The sequence below is a fragment of the Etheostoma spectabile genome, chromosome 4 (assembly GCF_008692095.1).
Source record: "Etheostoma spectabile isolate EspeVRDwgs_2016 chromosome 4, UIUC_Espe_1.0, whole genome shotgun sequence".
NCBI lineage: Eukaryota > Metazoa > Chordata > Actinopteri > Perciformes > Percidae > Etheostoma > Etheostoma spectabile.
In genome coordinates, this window is record NC_045736.1 from 15,744,698 (window position 1) to 15,769,450 (window position 24,753).

Sequence of the window (24,753 nt, forward strand, 5' to 3'; positions counted from 1 at the left end):
CAGTAATAGTATTTTTTATATATAGCTTACCAAATTCTTTTATTTGAACATTTTTAAAAAATAAAATGGGATTCTAGCCTGCAGTCTGTTTTCACAAAAATGTTTTTGAGACATTGTTGGTCAAGATAGTTGCACTTAAACTGACAGACAGCCTGTTGCAAATACTTCAAGCTCCTCAGATTCATTCATTGTGTCATCATATGTAGTAGACATGGATCCATCATGAACTACGTATCACTTACTAGTTGTTTATTACATGACTTGAATATCACCTATCAATGTATCGAGTGTTTCCTCCACCTAAAACTTGCCAATTGTATCACTGATATGTTGTATCCCAATACCTTTCATGTATTTCAGCATTGTTGACTAAATTGCTGCCAGAGGAGCTTAATTAATTTACATACAGGTATATTTTCTTGTTCATCTGCATTGACTTTACTTTTTTTTGCCATCTGGACTACCTCTGAAAACTAACAAGCCTGGGACATCTCTGAAGAAATGAGTTAGTGTGTTGTATCTGACCTTTTCCATCAGACCAGGCGATGTGCATCATGAAATCTTGAAATAAGTATCAAACTAGTACTGTTGTAGTCCACTCATCTCATCTCCCTACATTCATTTCACCATAATGTTTGTTATTTACACAAGCTCTGTCTGGATATTTACTCTCTATATGGGGACAATGTTGTTCTGATATCTTACTGCTAGTGATAATTAGTTACATACCGTACTTGATCTATTTTCAACTATTGAAAAGTTGAAGTGTAACTTGAGAAATCATCCTTTCTGCCTTACTTTTAACCCCATTTTGTAGTTGGTATTGATGTGTCCTCATCCACTTCTTTAATACAACTCACAAACCTGTGATATATATTTTTGTTATGATCCTTTACCATGTGATTTGTGTTATTCTGCCTCTTTATCGCTTATTAATAAAATATCGCACCTATCGACTCTCTTTTGTTATAGATTTGTACAACACCCTTTTTCAAGTTGGTTTCAATAGTTTTAATGTATACAGACAAAAACAATACTTTACCTAAGGGTACATAAGGATGGTAACACATCCGGAGTTCAAGCTTGTCAGTGACAAAAGAACACAAAATCAGTATAACACTCTCTTATCAAACATGGTAGTAGAGATTGAAGCTCAGAAGAACTTCACTGACAAGCTACCAAACATTGTAACAGCAATGACACAACATGATTCAAGAATAGTGCATTACACTGCATTTGTGTGCCAAATGACAACAGTGCAAGATTATATGTGACGTTTCCCGTTATGCTCCCTCATCATACATGCACCTTACGTTTGTTTGTTGTTGTTGAAAAACACACCCATTACAGGTACTGTGTCGTCGTGAGGAAAACGTTCACCAAAGCTCCAGTTGTTCCAAAAAATAGTCCAGTTGTCCCTTTGTTTTCCTTCCTGAGAGACAGTCTGTATATCAATGAACCAACTAATGGAAGAGAGCTGTTAAGCGTTGAGAGCTTTGGCTACATCTGTGAAGACCAGACGACTGGGCCTCTGCATGGTCCCCTGGGAGGTTGTGAGAGTCTGCAGAGTAGATGGGCAGCAGGATGGATGGGAGACAAAACTATTAGTGACATTAAATCCAGCCTTGGATTGTAAGGAATGGTGATGACAACTAGTTGTCCCAGTGCGACATTCTGTTTTGTTCATTTTAGAACCATCAAAACAGCTAAATTAACCTACAGATTTAGAGTATGACTGACTACTGAAACCGGAGAAAATGTGTTAGAATCTAAGGCCACATGTAAAAAAACCATAGTATGCAAATCGTTTAGGGTATGTAATAAATTTACCAGTATATTAAAAATGCCAACCTGCAGTCTAACAATTCGTTGATAATTAATTGTAGGGCTGATTGACACATATTGTTTTGCAATGCAATGCTCAATAAGGGTTTGACTAAATAATCTTAACCAAGGTCTACTTATTTGAAAATAATAATAATAAAAAAGGTGATGTTTTGCATACTTTTGTGCATGTGGCCCCTGGAAAATGTGATGTTAAAGTATTAAGTTGAAGGAACACAAAGGAAAGGATGAAAGATAATATAGGTGTAGTTTCCAAGGGAAATGCTTTGATTGTGTTGGTGTGTGTCCTCTGTTAGCATACTTTAATATAGATTAGTTTATATGAAATGATAAACATTACACATTGCAAACATCTAACCTACTGGTTATTGTTTGAGATACTGAAATAATGAAAGAATGAGGATTGTGGGAAAAAAAAGGTTTAAAAGAGATGGTTCAAAAGACACTCAGGTGATACTTTACCATGTTTTCCTGTTACCATTATGTCATTGTCAAAACTTTGAAAAAATTAAAAAAAAGATAAATTATGACAAAAAAACAGAAGTGGACAGTTACAGATTTACATCTATAAATGGAACAAAATAAACTGATGAAAAGTAGCAGTTGCCTAAAATAAAGCACAGGTGTACTGTGATATGGAAAACATAGTGACTATATCAAAAATAACAACATATGCAACAACAACAACAAGCCAGAAGAATCGCTGCACCATACTGGAGCATTTTGATAAAGGTGTGGGTTATTGATGATGTCGTGGCTTTTGTGGTCATCAAGCCATTTACCACTTGTGGTCTAAATGGGAGCACTTTCATTCTAGTTAACCCTTGTGTTGTCTTCCCGTCAACCATGAAACATTATTATCGCTCTTTCTGACCTTTTTGTCACTTTTTCAATGCTGTGGGTGCTTTTTTTATGATAAAAAAACTGAAAACAGGTCAAATTTGACCCGAGTACAACATAAGGGTTAAGACAGCGGAGATACAGTGGTTCCTGTGAGAACCTTACCTTTGCATTGGGACCTGTGATGCTGCCTTCCCGGCCGTGGTCCAGTAGTTCCTGTTCCAGCAGGTCGTCTTGTTCTTCAGCCGGGTCAAAGTTGTACATGGGCATAAGCTGGTGTCTCAGCTTCTCCAACCTTTATGACAAGAGTTTAGAGGTGAAGACCAGTAAACATTAAGAAATGATGCTTCGTTGCAAATACTTGGTTAAAAATGGGCAAACATTTGCGGGCCCCTACTAACCTTCCACCTATGGAAGTATTTACAATGTTATCTCAGTAATCTTTTGATGGTATAATACATTATTTTTAATAAATTGTGTCTGTTTGTGTAGCAATATGTATCATGCTGTGGACACAAAATAAACTAAAATAATATAGCTTTTTTAACAAGATTTTAAAACCGGCCCCCTGTCATGGTTGTGGTTTTCAGTTGTATTTTTTTCCTCTACAGGACAGGGTCACAACATAACCTGCAAAATTGCCTTGTCCTTGATATGTTTTAGTGGTGCAAATTCTTGGTCGAATTACTGAAACTAATTGGAATGTCGTAAACTAAGGTTGGTTTTGGCACAAAACATCTTTGTAAACTTACCGCTTCCGTTTCCGAATATACAGCATCTAGGAAAAAAGACATAATGAATGACAAAAGACAGAATGACAAAAAAGCAGTGCTATCGATAGAAGTAACTTGTCAAAACTAAAGTAGAGGACTGAGTGACGTATACTTGTTTCTCAAGACAAATATAAACAAATGTAAACATGATATTGGGTACAGAATCCAGGAGGTCAAGACATTCCAGTTCATTCAGAGAAAATATAATTTCTATTGATTCAAAAGCTATTTTTGGGATGATATCTAAATGATTCCTTACAATTGCCACTGCCAAGCCAATGACAGTGATGATGCCAAAGGGTAAGAGCACCATTCCCATTCCCGAGCCCTCAATCACCGCCTTTGGAAACGTGGTGGCATTGAAGCTGGTCTCGTTTGTTGTTATAGTAACAGTCATTAATGACATTCTGGAGGTGACATTGTCTCTGGCGTTTCTCGTCGAGAGAAAGGAAAGTGGGGTGGCCGTGGCAGTTGTGGAAAGAAAACTTGTAGTTGTCTCAGCTGCAGTCACAGCCATGGTCAGGTGTAACAGTTTGAACTGAAGGATGTATTTTCAATCTCTGTGTGAACGCTGATGTGTCGCTCAGCTTCTAGCGCGGCTCATGGTCAACACAGGCGTCTTCCCTCTGGTTTGGGGTCTGCTGAGGCATTAATGATGCTTTGGCCATGTGATCTGGAGGATAAAATGAAAACAAAAGACCAAACAGTACATAATTAAAAAAGGGTTATTGTAGGGATCCTTGATACAGGTAAAGTAATTATTCTTCTGCCAAAATGGTAAAATATCATTTCCAGTTTGCTTCTGTGCAGTGATTATTTGTATATTCAAAAAATTCAAACTTTTGAATTTTGGCACACATCACCCTTTTATTTCATTCAAACCACGGTTGATTGTGCCAGAGGGGTTGCGGTAGATATTTTGGGGCAGGATGTGGGTAGCAAGGCACAGGCGATAAGTGGCATAACAAACTTGATAAAATACGGAGGAATACTAACCGCTCATACTGTACCGTGGCGTGCACTGGGAGGAAATGTGCTGGCCCCCGCAGATGCACCTCCCCACCCACACACATACGCTGTACACATCCCATAAGAGAGAGGAGCAATGTATCCCGAAGGTGTACATATATTGTGAGTCTTAAGAGCTCCATTCCTCTCTCCTTAGTGCATTCTGTCTGCTTATGTGCCCTTAATGAGGAACATGTGCAGCTGAAGCAAACAACCAATGAAAACCAAAGACTGGATTCAGTCATTGCTGTTGTCTAATTAACCCCTGCACTGCAACAAGCAAAACTTCGTTGTTTAAATTATGTTATGGTCTTATTACTGTGTTAGTGATACACAGCATGTTATTTTTAGTCCTGCTCAAACAGCTGAGATTCTAATCCCACCAACGTGATCAGATCCTACAGTACTCCATGTGTCCTCCTCTCAGATTAGAGATGCATACGTAGCCTACCTTAATATACAACACGCATGACTTCAGAGGTGATCTGCGGCAGGCCGGGGTAGCTAGAGAGGGGAAGATTTCATTGGAAGAGGCAGCATTTTCTCCAGCGGCTGCCCCTCCTCGTTTGCTTCCCCCTTTAGCAATATAGGTACTGCACAGGCTATTTACATTGACAAAACAGCCGTGTTTCTGTGAAGATGGACTCCACACACCAGAGTAACCCTATCCCGGCAGCCTCCAATAGATCCCCTTCCCGTTCTCCGGTTGCCTCCTCGTTGGTTTCCTCCCCGTCTTGCCCTTTCTTGTATTTCACACAACAGGGGCTGCTCCAGGGATGCTGCAAACAGAGACCTCCCTCCCCTACCACCCTGCAATTGGTCTAATGGCTTCAAGATGATAGATGCAGTTGGCTCTCTCAGCTGTCTATTCGGCTTTGCAGGGATGAGAACAGGATTGAATGGCTCTGCACACCAGATGCTGTCAGACCCATGTGAATGACTGCATCCGGGTGGCAGCTCTAAGGAAATTAACCCTATGGTGTCTTTTCTTTAACTCTCAATTGTCTGAATTTACTCTTAAAAAAAACAAACTCGTTAACAAAACAGACAGTAACAAATCACTGTTTTACTGTAATGTAGAGGATCTGTACAGTTATTCATAAATCACAAATGTTGTTACACACCTTTCCATTTGTACAGCTAAAATGTTGTAGACCAAATATACTTTTTCTTTTCTTTTTTTTTCTTTTTTTTTTACAATTGTGTGTAATTGAAACACATATTCACAACAGCTGCAGAACATCCACAAGATCTTCAGCTCATTTTGAACGAGTCCCCAGTCATCATGGCCACAAATTCTGAAAGAGTTCAAATCAGCAGTAAATATTTTTGTAATTTCACAATTCCCCTGTCATCCCATCTATTTCAATTTAAGGACACATTTTTGATATACAAATTGAACTCCCAATTGGAAACAAATACAATCCTTATCCTATATCTGGCTCCAATTTCCACATACATACATACATACTGTACATACATACTATACATACATAAATTGTAAAAACATTATGTATTTATCGTGTTGAATAGTAATTACGTTTTGACCTAGAAAATAGATGACCTATACTGAATCAATATGACAATATGTTTACAAAACAGAACAGCAATGCAGTACTGTAAAAATGTACACTATTATAATTATATAATATATATATTTTTATATATTTTCAACCAAATAAAGGACTTTGTAGAGTTGTTATGGCCAGTAATTGAAATAACCTTCATAATTAATGGTTCCATCGCCATCTTTATCTGCCTCCTTCATCATCTGCTCTGCCTCAATCTCATTGAGTGGTTCCCCTGCGTTCATCAGTACATATCTGGAAATGCATATTAAAAAAAAGAAAACGCTGAAAGAGCATTATGACAAAATAATCTCAATGAATTAACAAAAACAATGTGTGAGTTTTTTTTCTTTGTTCAATCTAGATTTTTATTTGGGATCAAAATAAATCATTATTTTTCACTTAAATAGTTGACATTGTCTTGTAATCCAGCATGCAATTAAGAGTTGATAAGAATGTATTTATTCAGTGTTAGGGAAATGTTTATGCTTTGCTTTTCCATCACTTTTTCCATTCACTGTTATTCTTACTTGAGCGTGTTCCAGTCGATGTATCCTTTGGCATCTTTGTCAAATACTTTAAAAGCAGCTCGGAGTTCATCATCCTGGTTCTTGGTTCTTTCTAGGTACAGTGCCATCAGACCCAGGAAGCTGTCACAGTTAAATGTCCCTTTACCTGGAGCGTCACAAAAATAATCTGTTTAACAAACCCTCACTATCTGTGTGCGGCGCCGTAACTTTTGTTTGCTTGGTGGATAGACATATTTATGTAGACACAAATACATACATGCTGTAAATAGAAGAGAAAAAAATACATAGATATTGTGGAATTATATTTCCAATGAAATTAAAATGAATTACAACATCAGAGCCTTTACTACAATTATCCAACCCCAATGAACTGTTTCCCAATATCTCTGAAAAACTCCGGTGGTCACAATGTCCTGAATAAACCTAAAAAAATTAGCTTTTAGAAAGGGAAATTGTTGAGTGATATTTTAGCATTAAAGGACATCTTCTGTTTCCAGCATTTTTATAAGAACCAAAACATTTTTGTTGTTGTTACAGATTCTTGTATTTGGGTAAAAATGGCTGGAATATAAAAATCTAGCCATTTTTTTTACAGCTAGAATTGAGTCAGTATTAATCATTACTGTCCAACAATACATCTTTGACATCAAAATGCCAAAATAGAATTAATAGAAAAAGGCAGCATTACATTTGTTCTTTCATCCTTTCAGTTCAGACAGGCATAGAGAGAGAGAGAGAGAGAGAGAGAGAGAGAGAGAGAGAGATGGCTAAGAGTAGGGGAAATATGAAAAAAGAAAGGAAATGGCACAATGTAGTTAAGGGAAATGTACAGGGAACATAATTTAACATAAAAGTTATTCAAGAAAAAGTCAAGAAGTCCTCCTTAAATTAGCTGAAAGCAGAAAATGATGGTGCATTAAGGAAGCCCCTGTTCATGTCACATGACTTCTTTGTCATGTTTCTTTTGTTTTGTTAGTTATTTTGTTCTGTGTGATTAAATGTTATAGTTTTGACAATAAACTATTTATTATTGGGGAACTAATGTGGTGTGTGTGGTGTGTGTGTGGTGTGTGTGTGTGTGTGTGTGTGTGCGCGCGTGCGTGCGTGCGTGCGTGCGTGCGTGCGTGCGTGCGTGTGTGTGTGTGTGTGTGTGTGCCTTATAAAGTAAAGCGCTTTATACACAATTCACACATAGGGAAACACTGACACCTAGTGATTAATGTGGTAACCTGCAGTAAAACAGAATACTGCAGTATTAGATAATGTTATGTATTTTTATAATGCATTTTGGGAGATGTTACGCTAAATCCTAAATGTATGTAGATTTGCAATACAAATCCAGATTCAAGAGCAATTCCTAATAATAATATAATATGTCTTGGATTAATTGATCTCCACCCTATTAGAAGTAGTAGCAAAAATCCATTTGATCTTCTTTACAATACTTTATCTAATTTTAATAGAAATCTTTAGCTGATGTGAAAGCCATATTATTATCACAGAGCCTAATTAAGCACATTACTGACTGGTTCGGGCTGAACTTTAGACAGATAAAGCTTATTCTTCCATCCTCACCTCCAGGTGGAGCTCAGAATACATGCAAGGCATTGCTCAAGGAATTACTAAAGGCATTTTAAGGCATTACTCGTTTATGGAAATAGAACTATTTAACAATAGTAACAGTCAAATACACCACCACTGGTCCCAAACATAGAGTTAAAGCAGCTTTCTAACTCATAACCAAAATAATTACCAATAAAATATATATTAATATATGATTACCATTATAATATGTTAAAAATATCCAATTCGTGGCAGGGCTGTTGTACTGGATTACATTTTAATTCACATACAGTATATACTTAATTAGGAGGAAGTTCAAGAAATATGCTGTCACAGGTGTGTATAATACCTTAACTACCTATATTATTTCAAACTTAGTCAGTGGTCCATAAAGGTTATGAAAGCCAAGAATAATATTCCATAGTTTGGGCATTACTATCATTTCAGTTTATATTCACCATCTTTGTCCACATCTTTGGCCATCTGGCTGAGCTCTCTCTTTGTAGGATTGATCCCCATTAAACTCATCAGCCTCTCCAGCTCCTGTGTCTTAACATCTCCATTCCCCTCTTCATCAAACATCTCAAAAACTCCTTTGTACTCTGTGATCTGCTCTTGTGTTAACTTGTTGGCCTGAAAGAAAATAAGGGAGTTAATTAGGGAGTTGCAGTATTTAATATCAGTCTTCTACCAGATTAATCAAGAGGAGAGTTATCAGCACAGTAAATCGTCTGGAATTACTTTATGTTAAATTTAACAAGGTTAATTACATTTAATAAAATAAACATTTTTATTTGTGAAGTTAGTTCCTTAATAAGATTCTCACCATTTTTCCTGGTAGTCCAAACACGGCTGAGGACAAACACTGTGGCAACACTTACTGTCGAATGAGAGGATGCATTGGCCAAGTCATCCACTTATAATGCTCTTTCCCCAGGGGTTAGAGGCGCATGCTTTGTGGCCTTTTATGGCGCCTAAAGGATGGATTTGCTAATCCCCCATGAGGAACATTTGGTATATCTCAACTAACAAATTGTATTCAGCGTAGTTAAACTTGAATATAACTTTGGAAGATAACTGGTTTGGTAAACTTGTAATTAGTTAAAATATAATGCTGTTCTCAAAGTAACCAAGACAGAACAGGAGAGAGATAAGATAACAAAATGTAAAAACTATTAGATGCATTTTCTGACCTCAACATCACATGGTCTACTTATGGGAACGGCAATTAGCTTGCTGTTAGCCATTAGCAGGTGTCTATGCAGCCCCCAGTGACTCTCATGAAAGCAGACAACCAAATAAGGAGGCACTTAAGAAGTTATTTCCAACATTGCAGTGGTAACATTAAGAATTTCCCATTTGTTAGTCAAGGCAAGGGGAAGGGCTATGAATGCCACATGCATATGATACAGTAGCAAATGAAACAACTATTTACATGATCTAATAATCAGCAGGTTAATCAATAAAAAACTATAATGTTCTGTCCTATATTCTATTTTTGTACACTCACGTTTAACATTTTCATTGTTGGGTCATAGTTTGAACCACAAAAGGAGTCATGTAAGACCAAACTATCCATAACAGAAGATGGTTCCTTAGAGATAATAAAGTTTGGATCAATGTAGAAGAATGAATGAATAAATTAATTAATAAAAATCATGGTCAATTAACTGGTTGAAATGACCAGATTACATTGATTGGGCTCCTTATGACCTATACACAACTCAGTGGAAAAAGTTTACTTGATACACCAAAGAGTTTAAAAATGAAACTTAAAGGGAATGGCAGTTTTGTTAGTAATTTGCATAGAGGTGCAGTGAAAGCTTGTGAAGGCCCATCTACAAAGCAAAATGGTTTATGATTAGGCAAAGCAATGTGGAAATAATGTCTTCTTTCTGCTTCTGCATCTTTAGTTGCAATCCAATTATTGGGATGACCCGTCTCAGGCATTTATCAATTCAAATACACATCACTCAACTAAAAGCAATTTTGTATGTGAGTTCCAACCCTTATTTGTATGGATGTTTTATATTCAAAGTAAATGGTGTGTTGTACACATGTACTTTTTTTTATTGATTGCTGGTACTATGCACATTAGTACTAGAATGAAATGAAAAACAAATTGAAGTTAGATAAAGATACACTCATTCTTACTGTTTAATGGACCATTCGGCTTATTTATACTTTTAATAATAGGAATAATTCTCTTTTGTGTGATTATTGTTTTGTGTGGCTGAATTATCTTGTAATGTTGTATAGCCTATATGTAAGTTCTCAGGTCTCTTGCTGATCTCAACAAGACTTCCAGCACAAATAAAGCTTATCTTACAACTACCTCTTTGTTTGAAGTACTGTTGCCTACATAATGTGACAACTAATTCCAAATTAAAAGGACAACAACACATAGATAAACTGTGATAATGTGTATGATATTTCAGGGAATGTATTAAGTTTAACAGTGACAGCTTCCTAGAATTGCACCAAAAAAGGTGTTATGTGCTGAAATGTCCATTATTTGTATTCTGAGAAACCCACCCGAGGAAACAAAGTGATCCGTACTATACACATTAACATAAGAACACACTATTTCCTAATTACCTATGGCCAGATTATGTTAAATATTGTTTGACAATGCTAAGAGAGCCCTGCTGATACACCACCACTTACTTTAGGAACCAAATTTGGGCCCGAGTGACTAACTGACTCAGCCTTTCACTGAAGATAGAGAAACGAACACCGTGTTCTTTGGCTTTCAGTCCACTCTTCCGCAATGCACGTATACAAAATACGAAGTGCTAAACATTGTTCGAAGTGATTGATAATCTCCAGCTGTATAAAACATCAATAGATGGTTATATACCCATCGCTGCTGCAGCGTGGGGTTTCCCAGCACTGACTGCAGGGTTACCGCGCCCATCTCGTCGTTCGATGGCCGGACGAGAGTGTTACTACGGAAAGGGCAGATGTTAAGCTTGGCAAAAGGGAGACAGTCTTATTGAATGAGGTATTGTTACTTTAAAGAGCATCATTATTGTCTGCCTGGGCAGTGTCTACAGTACAAGGCTAGCTAGCTAATGGGTGTGATCCCCCCTCCCCTCTCCAGTTGACTGAGGTTGTCAAGCTCCCTATAGCCGTAGCCTGCTGCGTTCGGGAAGGGCTGCTCCTCGGAAAACTGACGCTAGCTGGCTGGCTAGTTAGTAGCCTAGCGTTGTGGTGTTCGTTGATGCGTGGATCGGAGGTATACGCCGTCTTGCTTTCCAGTCAATGCCAACACGCAAAAACAAACGCAAATTGAATCAGGTAAGGTGAAAAAAGCGACAAGCATGCTGCTTCTACATCTTCCAGAGTAACTATTAAAATCATTAGCTGATTAATTGTGGCGGAATTGGACTCTCCGGGGGTGGGGTAGCGAAATCTAGCTGCTTAGCCATTTAGCTAGTTAGCTGCGGTTAGCTAACGTTGAGTTGGCTATTTTATCATGAGAAAATACTAGTGGCTATGGTAACGTTATAAGACTGTCTGCAGCGGTGGACCCTGGAAATCAGTATTTGCGGTGGATAAACAGATTGCTACATAATTTCTTATGCATTCAGTCCAGTGAGTAAGCTATGTTAACTGTCAATGTTCAGTGAAAGCTCCTGGCTGGCGTTGAAGCAACGGAAATGTTGGCCAGTGAGGCTGGATGTCAGTGATGGCCCTGCGGTGGTGCTTCTCGGCCTAAAATACTGTACTTAAAAGTACTGGGTAGTTAATGGGCAAAATACATTCTAGTGATAAGTTCAGCACTTTAAGCTTTATAGTTGTTTTGTGCTCGAAATGTTTTTTCTACTCGAAATGGTTTATTTCAAGATGTTGCCGCAAGTCAATGATGACATACTGGGTTGGGCTGAAACAATAAATGTCCTGTAAACAAATGAACAACAATTGTTTTTGGCAATGGCAGAACACCCAGCATCCCTAATTAACATGACAAGTGCTCACTATACATCAGCTACATGTTATTAACTTGTTATTGTAGCCGCATTAACACCTTTTTATTTTATTTTTTTACAAGCCAAAGTAATAAGTTAGCATAACGTTATTGCTGCATCCTGAAACGAAACGGCCGCGCCAGTGCAACGCCTTTAACTTAGGTTAGTAACTATCGTTAGTTATTTATATTTAGTTAGTTAACGTTATGCAGCAATGGGTGATAGATGGTCTTCTACTTTATTTAAAATCACCCGCATTTGTTGCTCCTGAAGTCCCACACAGGCCACCGCCGCCCGACCTTGCAGTTTTGTTGCAGGCTCAGGTCCACTTCAGGATTAGAGAACCAAATAAATACAGTGGAACGTTGTAATCAAATCAACTGTGCACTGTCAGTTTTAACGAGATTGCTACTACGCAAGTGGATTTCTGAAGGCCAAGCAACCACCGGGTTTCTAGGTTTACCCACATTATGTTGGCTTAAAAGCTAACTACATAGCACTCCATGTAATTGCGGAAGAGCAGCTGAGTCTACCCCTAAGTGGCTGTGGTTACGTTGGTTTTTTTTGCATTAGATGCTATAAGTGTTTGATTTATTTGTTGTAAAATTCAGCTTACGTTATCGACTCTGCTTGTCTACCGGACATTTTTAAATCACAAGCGAAACGGTTACTAATAAAGTGACAGTACATTGCTTTCTTTAATACTAGCTCTGCCTTGCCTGCAGGCCCACACTGGCTAGCCTGCTAGCAGGCTAACTAGCGGACAGCAGTCTGCAAGATGGCGTTTAGCTGGATCTACTTAGATTTCCATCAGTGTAAGTCATATTATCATTACACTGTGTAGCGTTAAGTAAATGTAGACATTCGATTAGACGTAGTCGGATACTAATAGTCTAATCCTCAGTATTCTGCCACATTATGGTGCTGAATTGCAACTAATTTTCCCCTGAAATATGTGTAGAGCCTGAGTAGCCCAACCCTCTAAACATAAAACCCTAACTAAAACAGCTATCCAGCAGCCATTCAAATACAATGCAAACTAGACTACAGTTGTAGGCAAATCATAGTACTGCACACAGTGACAGTCAACTATCAGTACAGCACATCTAGAGTTGGGTAAACCAGTGCATCATAAGTAAATATGCACAGTAGGTATGTTGATTCTCTTACTTAGTGCTGTCATATCTTACATCTATCTGCCATACAGTAGCTTAATACATTATTTTACTTTGTGCCAGTTGTGTATGTAATTCGCAAATTAATTGAATATGCAAATGGATTCCTTGAAAATGCAACTTCATCCTAGTTTATTAAGAATGGTACTAATTGTACAGTAGCTGGCCACACTGGACAACTAGAAGAAAGGGACTGTATTAGGCTCTTGATTTCACTGGCTGTGTGAAAATCCAGGCACTTGCTTTAAGCATGTTTTGTGTAAAAGAGTTAAGATTAAACTCATCCTTTTATGATTGGGAAAACATATTTCTAATGCCTGGGCTGGCTTTGCCAGCTGTTTATGTTAGTGGACATGGATAGGATTAGAGACTCATTGACGGAGGATTTTAGCTTTTAGGATTATGTAGTTGCTCAGTGATATTGCTGGTTATGGCTTTTTCTATGATCCAGCTTTAGACCTGTGGAACATTGCATTATCATCTTTTAACAGTACATATACACAGACTTGTCTTTCGAGAACAGATGTAAAATATGGCAGACAGGTAAAAAAGAAATTAACTGGAAATGTAGGAGACACCTTTTTGAAAGTAGCTGGCATAGACTGCCCTTAAGGGACCTGAGAACAGCCAGTGAGCTACAACTCCAGGCTGTTTGCCGCTGCTCATTGTCTATCATGCAGTCAGCTGACCCTGATCAGGCGCTTTAAAAGGAGAAGTGTGGAGGGAGAGGAACTCCTTAGCTGTAAGCATCCACAGAGCCCGCTGTGGACCTATGTAAAATAATATTTCTATTATTGAATATTAAAAACTTAGATCCATCCCACTTATGGATTTACCATTGCAGTTTTAGGATTTGATATAAAAAGAAGAATAAAAAATTAATTGCATCTTGTAATTTGATTGTGAACAAAGTGGGAATTTAATATATCACTAAAGGATGTATAAATTAAATTTTATTAATCAGAATTAAAAGAAAGCTAAAATGACCAGTTTAATTTAGGTAGCATTGTTTTGCTAATAAATCATTATTGAAACATCAGTACATTTTTATACTATAACTTTGTTTATAACTTAACCCAAATATAAGATCTTTTACATGTCTTTTTTTTTTTTTTTTTTGCTAGATTCATGTAAATATATTAATTATACTGTATGTTGAGACAGAAAACAACACATTTAACGTGCTCTACTTTGGGCATTAGTCAACTTTTTTTTAATCTGATAATGCATATCGGCACAACTGATTCAACTTTTATTTTTTCACAGAAAAAAATATTTATCAATTTAACAAAAGTTGAGGATTGTTTTTAAATAGGTATCAACAATATTTTCAGAGGTTTTCAAGGTGAAAAGAGCATTCTGCTGTCACTTGATGATACTGCATAAACACAATTCATGACACATTTATTTATAGATTAATTAGTGTAAGAGGATAACCTGTGTTAAAAAGGTCAACCAATCAACAGACCTAAAGGATAACATAGTCAGGTAAAGAAGATTTTCAGTCTTGTCCTGAAACTCCAGTGACATAGGCCTACTGACTGAAATACACCAGGTAAGGCAACTGGGAAGGCAAATTGGTCCAACTGAATGATGCATTGCTTGCAATCCGCAGTAAATCTGAATTAGATTTTAGTTTTCCTCTTGTCAGTTTATCATGTGAGCCAATCTTTTTTCCTTTTTTTTACATTGTAATATGGCACTTTGAACTGCTACTCACGTTATGTAAACATAGGTTTTATGGTTTGTTCTTTCAAGCTACAAGGGGGCAATATGTCTCATAGAAAACAGCTTGCAGACTCGTTTTTTTATTATTTTTTTTTAAAACTACAAGTGATGAGAGTCACTATGTGCTTAAAGAACGTGGTTACTGGGTTGTAATTTCCCAATGTCATGTAAAATATTTCCAGAAAGTTGCCTTTTTGAAGTCAATTTTTTTTTTCATCAGATCAGTAGAAAATCCCAATCGATGTTGCATTTGGTCAAATTTGTATGTGCATACTCAATTTCTTTTTTGTGAGCCAGTTTTCTGGGTGTAGTCTGTGTATGATTTAAGTACTACAAACAAACGTGTACCATTTAAAACACATACTTTAAACACATTAAGAGTATAGTTGCACTATTGTTTTTCCTAATGTACTTCTGTACACATTTGAATAATTGATTAGATGGATCGGAGCCCAAGGTTATCCATTTCCCAAGAATGCTAGAGTTGGTAAGCAATCAGTGACTATTTCACAAACTAACATCGCAAACAACTACTGACCTTATTCAAAATAAGATGGTATATTCAGTAAGTTGTTCACAAATATTTGTGGTCATGTTGCATTGTGCTTCTTTTGCAAAAACTATTTCATTGCTTTAAATAAGTAGACTTGGACTGTGCATGTGTCATCAAACAGATGAATTGCCATGTGTGTCGCAGTGTCCCTGCTTCTGCTGTATTATTTTTTCTCCCGGCGGAGAAAAGTGATCAATGCTACTTCACCAATAGACCATATATTATATACCTAAAATAGAAGTATTTTAAACTAAGTAACGTGCTGTAACGTGACAAGGCTATAGTGCGATAGAACGATAAAATTTGAGCGGCAGTTGCTACATGTGTTTAGCCGCCAATAGGTGACTGTTAGCCGGCTACAGGCACCACCAGATAACAGTCCTTTCAATGGCCAAAGTAGAAAGTAGAGTTTAGCCAAGAAAAAGTGAGCGTCATACAGCGATGACCAAAACGACTAGTTAAGTTTAGGAAAAATATTGTGTTTTGAATTAAAACACTCCCAAGAAACGAGCATGCGTTTCCTGGGTGAAAGTATTTTGTTTTCGCCAAAAAGTGAATTCCGCTCCCCGGCTTGAAAGCGCTATTTTATGTTGACACCACGTTGTACTATTTTATTTTGAGATTATTTTCCATTGAATATTGAAGTTCATACTGTAAATAAGTGTTTTAGCATGCCTGGCCGAGTGGCTTTACCCGTGGTTTTGGATTTAGATTTAATTCTTGCATGTATTTGTGCTTTTGGTTTACGAATAAAAATACGGTTTCCATGTTTCCAGTAATTGTCGTTAAAAAGTAAAGTAGGCCTTGGATTGTTTTTGAAGGAGATTTGCTTTTGTGCAAAGCACATGCATGTGATCACCACAAAGACCCAGCAGTGCTTCTACTCCATCGTCTTCTCTTTCATCTAATTCATTTTATTAGATGAACTATAAGAGGACTTCGAGGCTCTGTATTAATGGCTTATTGGTTAAAACTTTTGAGTATCCCAGGGATTGAGGTCAATAGGATAATGACTGATTGTCGGATAACTGGAAAGTCATGCCTTAACAAGATTTGTCTGGCAATCTAAATTGTGGGTCAGGATTATGTTAGCAGTAAGGCACAGGACAGTAAGGTTGAACCGTTACCTGTACGTTGCATGTATTGTAGGTAAACCATTTAGTTGATTGAAAAGTGACAGCAAGCTGGCTGAAAATCCAACCCTCCCCTTTCATTGCCTTCTACTGTTAAGAGATTTGGTTTTGTCAGGCCCACTTTGCTTATGGTTTGAAAATATGACCTTGAGTTTAAAATGAGGAAGATTTACTTGACTGATTAAAGTGCTTCTCTTTCTTCTTTTTTAATCAACAAGTGCCCCAGTAGCTGGAGTAAGGTAATTGAAAAAGCAGAATAAAATGAGTGAACTGGACCAGTTACGCCAAGAGGCAGAGCAGCTCAAAAATCAGATCAGAGTGAGTAACAAACAGGTTTTTTTTTTTTTTTTTAAACACTTTATTTTTCATACAATCAATTATCATTAAAAATGCCATTTACATGTTGAGTCAGAGTTAAGCCTATACAGGCAGATGTGAGAAATTCTGCCCTAAATAGTATTCTTCCTTTCAGGATGCCAGGAAAGCATGTGCAGATGCCACGCTATCACAGGTAAGTGTGTGTGTGTGTGTGTGTGTTTTATATACATTGTTTTATCTTACACTAAATTATTCTATATGCTACATTATATTGCTGTACTATACTATATATTTTATTATACTATACATTATTATATACTATTATTGCACCGCTGCACCTTATACTCTGTTAATGCTACAATGACCCTTGCAATATATTCTCTTAAGACTCCGCTTCTATTAATCACACCACTGTCATTTTATCAGCACCACTCACTTTATCGTGCCTTTATATAAATACAGCACATTTACATTTATCGTGCCTTCTGCTCTGTAGAGTTTAGTTTCTATTTTTTACGCCATTTTAGTTTATGTACCTCTAATTATTTATTTTACTTTCTATACTTATCTGTATCAGTCTATATTGTTTCTGTTGTACTGCTTCAACAACCAAACTCCCCTGCTGGGGATCAATAAAAGGTGTATCTTATCTTAATGTTTTGCAGATCACAGCTAATATTGACCCCGTTGGCCGAATCCAGATGCGTACAAGACGAACGCTGCGGGGTCATTTGGCTAAAATCTATGCCATGCATTGGGGAACAGATTCCAGGTAACCCAACTGCCAGTGTTTATGACTTATAATGCAAAGGGAGATTTTGTTTATGTTACGTTCTGTTCATGCTTTATGTCAAATGTTGAGCAATGTGTAAAAGTAAGATGATGCCTAAATGTAAGTTGTTACATTGATGTAGTGAATATTGTATTCATACATTAGGTTTTTCAGCAGTGTGGCAGGCATCTTCTTTTCCTGCAGTCTTTTTTCCTCAGTTTTTGGCTTATGATTGTAGATAAAAAAAATAGATTTTGTGGTACAACTCTAATTGATGTTTGTGTTTATGTTAATATTGCTGTTCTCATTTTTTTTGTAGGCTCTTGGTCAGTGCCTCTCAAGATGGCAAACTCATTATTTGGGACAGCTATACCACAAATAAGGTAAGTCATGTGTTTTGTCACAGGGATTAATTAAGTAATAATTGAATCATGCCAATCTGTGTCATATAATTGTAATGCAAAGTTATAACAGCAGCAGTTCAGACTTGCAGATAAAGGCATGTCAAATGTTTCCATCTGCATACAAATTAATATCTGCTATATATTTAAAACCTGAGGCAGGAAAAGCAATCTTTTTTTAATATTGTCCCTGCTGCACTGTATTTTGCGCCTTGCACCTATACTAACTCATTAGGCTATACTAGAAGTACAAGGAGGAAACTAACTAACTTGACCCATGCTGCATTCATTTGGAATAAATTCAAAAGAGTTGCTGGAGGCTGAGGCATTTGTGGCCTTTACCTTGAGGCTAGTGTGTCTGGTGTGCAGTGAGTGGGATGGGCTGAAGTTGTGTGCAGAATGATGTTCTCAAACACTGAAGAAGAAGACATTGAGTTTGATACAGTAAGCAATAAATCCAACCAGGAATTAAAATCTCTAGACCTACTGAGAAGATTACAGGCCAGATTGAGGTCAGAATTGTTAATGGGAAATAGGGATGCAACGATTATAGATTTTGTTGGTAGGATTATAGTCTAAAGAATAATCACGGTTTCACGATTTATTATGCATTGATTTATTTCACTGCTAATGTACAAAATCACACAAACACTCTAGATTTTAATGTGTTACGTATTGCTGCCTTTTAAAACGGTAATAACACAGTAACAGTTTTGAATGTTTTGAAAATGATTATATGATCAGCCCTCAACCTTTTTTAGTTCAAATTTGTCTGAAAAGATTAGAGACTAGAGATGAGTCACTCACACAACAAACAAAGGCCAGTGCTGTCCTCTGGGCCCTCAAAAATCTAGAAACGGCCCTGTTAGCTGTGTTTCTATATGTTGGTGGAGCTGCTAGACAAGATGCACCTGTCACAGGGAGATGCGCAGCATGTTGCCAAGGACAAAATGCAATCGAGAGATCTGTTTGAGGCCTAATGTCCCACAGCGAATGAAGAAGAGAAAGTAACGTCATTGACATGTTTGAGCTGTTAGAGTTTTGACTCAGATGAATGTATCACGTCGTCGGTGCACTCACTGTAAATGCAAACGTCTGCTTCTACTGTCTTTTTTTGATGGCGCTAACTGTAACGTTACCATTGACGTTAAACAGGCCAGACGGCCTCTAGCTCACCCCGTTCGCCCTATGTTGGCTGAGTCCTGCAGCAGCCCGGGTTTGAAGCCGACCTGCGGCCCTTTGCTGTGTGTCATCCCCCATCTCTCTCCCCCTTTCCTGTCTATCCACTGTCACTAATAAAGGGGGAAAAAATACATTAAACAGGCCAACATTGGCTAACTGGTAACGTTAACAAGCTAACAATGAATTAAGTTTAAAACAATTAACAAACAAATTTACCAACTTGGGGTTGAATTCCCCCTTGCAGCTGTCGTGAGGCCGGGCTTGCTCTGCTTCGAGTTTTCCTGCAGTTCGTTTACTTGACGTAACATTAAAAAATTGCAGCAGTACGGGGGACCCTGACAATCAATACTTGCGGTGACAAGCGCACACACAAGCCTTTTGTTGTCAACGAGGTTTAAAAAGAAGAACTGCTACACATAACGTGCTGTCTGTTAACACTCGTGCCTTTACGATTAATTAACCGTGCCTTTTTTAACGGTGAGATCGGTTAACCGCTGCAGCCCTAAATACCTCAATGTGTATACGGGCTCACAAATGGAAAACACTGCTATTTTCAGCCTTTTGTTAAATTAAGTGGCCACATTAAGCTGTCTGTGAGTGCCACTAAGTGGCACTGCAGCGTATTGATTGATGTATACGATTTTTCCATCAAAATGGTGTTTCAGTTGGTGACCTGGCATGTTCGAAAAAACAAGTCTAGCATTGGAGTTAGTTAGATGTGTTGTTGTTGTGTATATTTGGTGTATATTTTACATCAACAAATTATAAGGGCATCCTGGTATTTCCAGAGTGTTAGCACAGGGTGTCAAAAGTAATCTTAAAAAGGTTGCCCTCCAAAATCCAATTTGGATTTTTTTTTTTTTTTAAAGACTGGTAAAACTAGCCACTGTACAAAAACTGACTTTACTGTACCATGACGTTTTTAAAGGAAATTAACACATTTGTGTGTGTGTTTGTCACTTTTGTTGTAGGTTCATGCCATCCCACTTCGATCTTCCTGGGTCATGACTTGTGCATATGCACCTTCAGGAAATTACGTGGCCTGTGGTGGCTTAGACAACATCTGTTCCATCTACAACCTCAAAACGCGTGAGGGGAATGTACGTGTGAGCCGTGAGCTCGCTGGACATACAGGTATATGATCTACTCCGCTAGTTACTTTTCTACTGCTACTTATATATTTGACATGAAATTCCATATTAATAACTCCCATTGATTATTTTTTATTTTCATTTTTTTTGAATATCAGGATACCTGTCCTGTTGTCGCTTTCTTGATGACAACCAGATTGTTACAAGCTCTGGAGATACCACTTGGTAGGTAAACAGATGGCCCATGTCAACCTTGAGTTATTATATGGTATTATATATTATGATATAATATATGAGTCAAAATTTGGGGGTAAACCAAAGATGTTGGAGAAATGGCAAACTGGTATCCTAATCTTGTATTTCACTTCATAGTGCACTTTGGGACATTGAGACTGGCCAGCAGACAACCACATTTGCTGGACACACAGGTGATGTCATGAGCCTGTCATTGGCCCCTGACTCCCGGTTATTCGTCTCAGGCGCTTGTGATGCCTCTGCTAAACTCTGGGATGTTCGAGAGGGCATGTGCAGACAAACATTTACGGGCCATGAGTCTGACATCAATGCCATCTGCGTAAGTTGTTTTTTAGTTGAAATTGTACTTTGGGACATGTTTGTGTTTTAAATAACTATTTTATATAGGTGTTCTTCTTGTTTTTGTGTCTGATGTGCGTTAACGATTTCTCTTTTGTAATTTTCAGTTCTTCCCTAATGGCAATGCCTTTGCCACGGGCTCCGATGATGCCACCTGCAGGCTGTTTGATCTGCGTGCTGACCAGGAATTAATGATCTACTCTCATGACAATATCATCTGTGGCATCACCTCTGTTGCATTCTCAAAGAGTGGCCGTCTTCTTCTGGCGGGATATGATGACTTCAACTGTAACGTGTGGGACACACTAAAAGCCGACCGTGCTGGTAAGTAGTTGAAGCAGGATCTCCAATAGATGTCCAATTTTTGCAACATGAAGGAACGCATTACAAAAGTGCCTGGGGTTGATAATTGGACAAAGTGATCAAATGTACTTGCTTGCTGTCTTGATTTTTAGTCTTTTAGACTAAATTACAATTGTTTATCTTGTCTAGGTGTGTTGGCTGGACATGACAACCGTGTTAGCTGCCTGGGAGTTACTGATGATGGCATGGCAGTTGCAACGGGATCCTGGGACAGTTTTCTGAAGATCTGGAATTGAAGCCTGAAGGTTCTTTTTTTAGTTATTATTATTATTATTATTATTATTATATTATTATTATTATTATTATTACTACTACTACTGTTTCACATGTTCTTACATGTGTACCTAAGGTTATTCTATTCCTGGTAAAGAAATAGTTCTAAACCTGTAGTTGCATGTTGTTGAAGCCTAATCTTTTGCATTGCTGGAGTGGATGCTAATGGGATCTTGCTCTAATTTTGTCCCTTACAGGTTTAAGAGTGTTGTGGATTCAATAAAATGTCTTTTTTCTTAGTGTATTGCTGGGCTGCATATTTGAGACATGTGTAACATTGAATGAATTTTGGAATTCTCTTTTTGACTTTGTTTTGACAAACATTCTTGCTACTACATTTTCAGCAACTTTGAATGTTGCTTACAAACCGTAAGGGACAATTCCTGTAAATACTGTATGTAGGTTTAATATCATTTCATTTTTCATTAGACTAAATTTCTTTCACCAAAAAATAGATGTCTTCATTTTGGTAGGCTCCTCCAAAAGGCCAACAAAAAAACAAATAGCTTTGTATCTGCAGGTTGCAGAAGCACCTGCATTCTGATGCCGGTCTGTGTCATTAAGTCTTAAATTCCATTTCACAGAAGTTTAAATTGACTAACTGTAGATCAAGTTGGATAAGGTAAATTTCTAAATTGCATTTCTTTGTTTCCCAGATGTTCTTTTTACTCCAAAGTTGACTGGAAGACCATTACAACTTCAGAATGTTCACAGCATTTTCAACACTGTTTTAAACTGACTTGGACACCACAAAAATGAAGGGAAGCCAATTCCTTTCCTACACAAAGAAGAGCACAATTGTTTATCACCTAGTTAAGAAAGGATCTCCTGTGGTATCGAATCAGAAACTTGTGCATTCCTTCTTGGACCATTTAATGTTACCTTGAAAGAGAAAACAACACTATCATCCCATGCAAATGTGTGCGTCTTGAAAGCAAATGTTGGAGTGTAATTGTACAAATTATTTAACTTTTTTCCTTTTTCTTTTTTTAAAGAATTCTATTCTGATGTGTTTTTTTTTCTTGAAGGCTTTCCTTTTGTCATTTTTCTTTTGTGGTTTTAGAGATGTTTGAATTACAGCTTGTCTTTCTAATCCAGTTAAATCATAAGACAGATGAGAAAAAACATGCAGCAAGAAATGCTAGTAAAAGCTTGGATCATATTACACGAGCAGCTTTCAAAATGTCCATTATGCATTTATATACTAGCTGTTATTGTTTTATCACAGCCTTTTGCACATGAAGAAGCTTGGCCTCTCAACTAATACTATGTTAACTAACCAAGCACATGCTATAAGTTATTAATGCTCATTCCAGTACAAAAGGAGTTATTACGAGTAACTTATCCAGTTCACCCCCTCAATTCTTGTACATGCCTTTGACTTTGGGTGGGAAAGGGTGGGATTCTGAGGTAGGTGCTGAGATAATTGGGGCATGGCTGAATTTTATCATATGGATGGGGGTTTGTGTTTTAGTATTCACTTTGAGTGAAACACGTCACCTGACTAAATAGACACTTCCTTTGCTTGGGACTGCAGTTGCAACTCTGAATGAAATGTACAAATCAATGTCTGAAAATAATGGTCTGATGTTTTGAGTTAAGACATTTAATTTTGTCTGCCATGAGTTAATTTAGATGTGCATGCTGTAGACTTGCTTTCAATGGTGCAAAAATCCTAATTTTCTTTGTTTCTGAAAAGGAGAGTAACCTATTGATTGAAACCTAGAAGCCAAATTTGTGTTGGCTCAAATTCTGCATAAACGTGTACTAATACTGGTATTGCTATGCACCAGAGTGAGCAAGAATGGAGAGACTTAATATTGATTGCATACTCAGTGTAAATGATGCTTACCAGTTCTATTGATGCCAATTTTTGTAATAATTATAACAATCATTGTGAGAATTCAGTCCTTGTTTCTCCTTCAAATCTTCACACTCGATGGAACAAAAACACCCTCACCTACTGTCCATACTTTAACTTTTGTACATTTTTTTTTTTCTGGTCTTAAATTGAAAATCGGAGCATCTGAATGACAACATTTCACTGTATACAGGAGCACTTTTGTTAAAGTTGTGACATATTTTCACTTTTCTTTTATCTGCAATGATGTACAATAAATGTGATGTATTTCTTGTGTGGCCACAAGTGAAAATGCAATTCAACTGAGATGGATTCTTTTTTCTCTTTCCATTGATATTATAGAGCTCTGCACCCTTATGTACCTTTACACTTTTTGTATTTCATTTGTCTGTTGGTGTTACACGGTGAGCTGGATGCAAGATAGATACTGTACTAAATTGTACTGTTATTGATTGAAAAAAAAAGTAATAAAACGCTGTTTGAGATCTCTTTTTGTTGAGTTAAATCTAAAGGCAGCATTGGATGTTGTATACATGTCATTCAGATTTAACATTCCTCTGCTTTCTGACAGGTAACTTGTAGTTGTATGAGATAGCTTTTTCACTATTGTTCAGGGAGGGCAAGAATTAAAGCGAGAGAACCAACGTAAGACCAAATTCAAAAGCGAAAAACAACCAGTTGATTGTAGGTATGCAATTAAGTTTTACTTATTTTAGATTCTGAGACCTGTGGGTTGGCTTCCTTAGTTTTTAAGACAAACAAATCCAGCCAATAGATTTTGGCCTGCTCTATCTAGAACAAAATCTAGCGAACGTCACATTGGAATACAGTAGCTACAATTTTGTGAGTGTAATGAATTTGGGTGTTGCCCTCTGCTTTTGCCTTGTAGCGTCTTTTGTATTTTTACCGCAATATAGGCCTACTGTACTTTTACAAGGTGTCTCTCATTGTTGACAAACCAGCACTACAAAATACTGTAGTTTTGGATTACATAAATCTGTTTCTAAATCAAAACTTAATCATGTAGGTTAACTATTTCATATTAACTGTATTATACTGTCTGTTATATACAAGATTTTATTTTTATGTAAAAGGAAAAAAAAAGGCATACAAGTAAACAACAGTTGTTGGATGACTTGGAAATAATTATAATGCCAAATGACTTGATATTATCCTCTTTATAAACATGTTAATTAACATCTAACGTCTAC

At 37.2% G+C, this 24,753-nt stretch overlaps 4 protein-coding genes and 1 long non-coding RNA gene across 11 annotated transcripts in view; 3 read left to right on the forward strand and 2 right to left on the reverse strand.

Annotated features, from left to right (window-relative positions):
* Positions 1-2,508, forward strand: part of mst1 (macrophage stimulating 1) — a 29,378-nt gene extending 26,870 nt beyond the window's left edge. The window contains exon 20 of one of the 2 annotated variants that reach the window (XR_004331826.1): positions 2,494-2,508. The gene's annotated coding sequence lies outside the window, so the exon portion shown is untranslated. The remainder of the gene's footprint in view (positions 1-2,493) is intronic. The other variant, XR_004331825.1, reaches the window with a different exon arrangement.
* Positions 59-5,342, reverse strand: c4h3orf18 (chromosome 4 C3orf18 homolog). 4 transcript variants are annotated; one of them, XM_032514834.1, is made up of 6 exons: positions 4,918-5,342; positions 3,718-4,131; positions 3,438-3,463; positions 2,851-2,980; positions 2,308-2,342; positions 59-1,561 (listed from the first exon to the last, which is right to left on the reverse strand). In XM_032514834.1, the coding sequence occupies exons 2-5, from the start codon at positions 3,973-3,975 to the stop codon at positions 2,337-2,339; spliced, it is 420 nt and encodes a 139-aa protein (XP_032370725.1). In that variant the 5' UTR covers positions 3,976-4,131; positions 4,918-5,342; the 3' UTR covers positions 59-1,561; positions 2,308-2,336. The 4 variants fall into 4 exon arrangements, with proteins under 4 accessions (XP_032370725.1, XP_032370724.1, XP_032370723.1 ...); XM_032514833.1 differs by having other exon boundaries at positions 59-2,342; XM_032514832.1 differs by lacking the exons at positions 2,308-2,342; positions 4,918-5,342 and having other exon boundaries at positions 3,718-3,975.
* Positions 5,343-5,631: 289 nt separating this feature from the next.
* On the reverse strand, positions 5,632-11,070 carry LOC116687887 (calglandulin). 2 transcript variants are annotated; one of them, XM_032513592.1, is made up of 5 exons: positions 10,988-11,070; positions 8,586-8,760; positions 6,565-6,709; positions 6,189-6,289; positions 5,632-5,764 (listed from the first exon to the last, which is right to left on the reverse strand). In XM_032513592.1, the coding sequence occupies exons 1-5, from the start codon at positions 11,042-11,044 to the stop codon at positions 5,721-5,723; spliced, it is 522 nt and encodes a 173-aa protein (XP_032369483.1). In that variant the 5' UTR covers positions 11,045-11,070; the 3' UTR covers positions 5,632-5,720. The 2 variants fall into 2 exon arrangements, with proteins under 2 accessions (XP_032369483.1, XP_032369485.1); XM_032513594.1 differs by lacking the exon at positions 10,988-11,070 and adding an exon at positions 8,954-9,523.
* Positions 10,901-23,835, forward strand: gnb1b (guanine nucleotide binding protein (G protein), beta polypeptide 1b). 2 transcript variants are annotated; one of them, XM_032513591.1, is made up of 11 exons: positions 10,901-11,131; positions 16,906-17,005; positions 17,160-17,198; positions 17,671-17,777; positions 18,097-18,160; positions 20,332-20,494; positions 20,610-20,676; positions 20,824-21,025; positions 21,153-21,369; positions 21,538-21,653; positions 22,338-23,835. In XM_032513591.1, exons 2-10 carry the CDS (start codon positions 16,949-16,951, stop codon positions 21,642-21,644), a joined length of 1,023 nt encoding a protein of 340 aa, XP_032369482.1. In that variant the 5' UTR covers positions 10,901-11,131; positions 16,906-16,948; the 3' UTR covers positions 21,645-21,653; positions 22,338-23,835. The 2 variants fall into 2 exon arrangements, with proteins under 2 accessions (XP_032369482.1, XP_032369481.1); XM_032513590.1 differs by lacking the exon at positions 10,901-11,131 and adding an exon at positions 11,176-11,427.
* On the forward strand, positions 14,846-24,027 carry LOC116687888 (uncharacterized). Its single transcript, XR_004331656.1, has 2 exons — positions 14,846-14,964; positions 23,590-24,027. It is a non-coding gene; the product is annotated as an uncharacterized LOC116687888 (long non-coding RNA).
* The last annotated feature ends 726 nt before the right edge of the window (positions 24,028-24,753 follow it).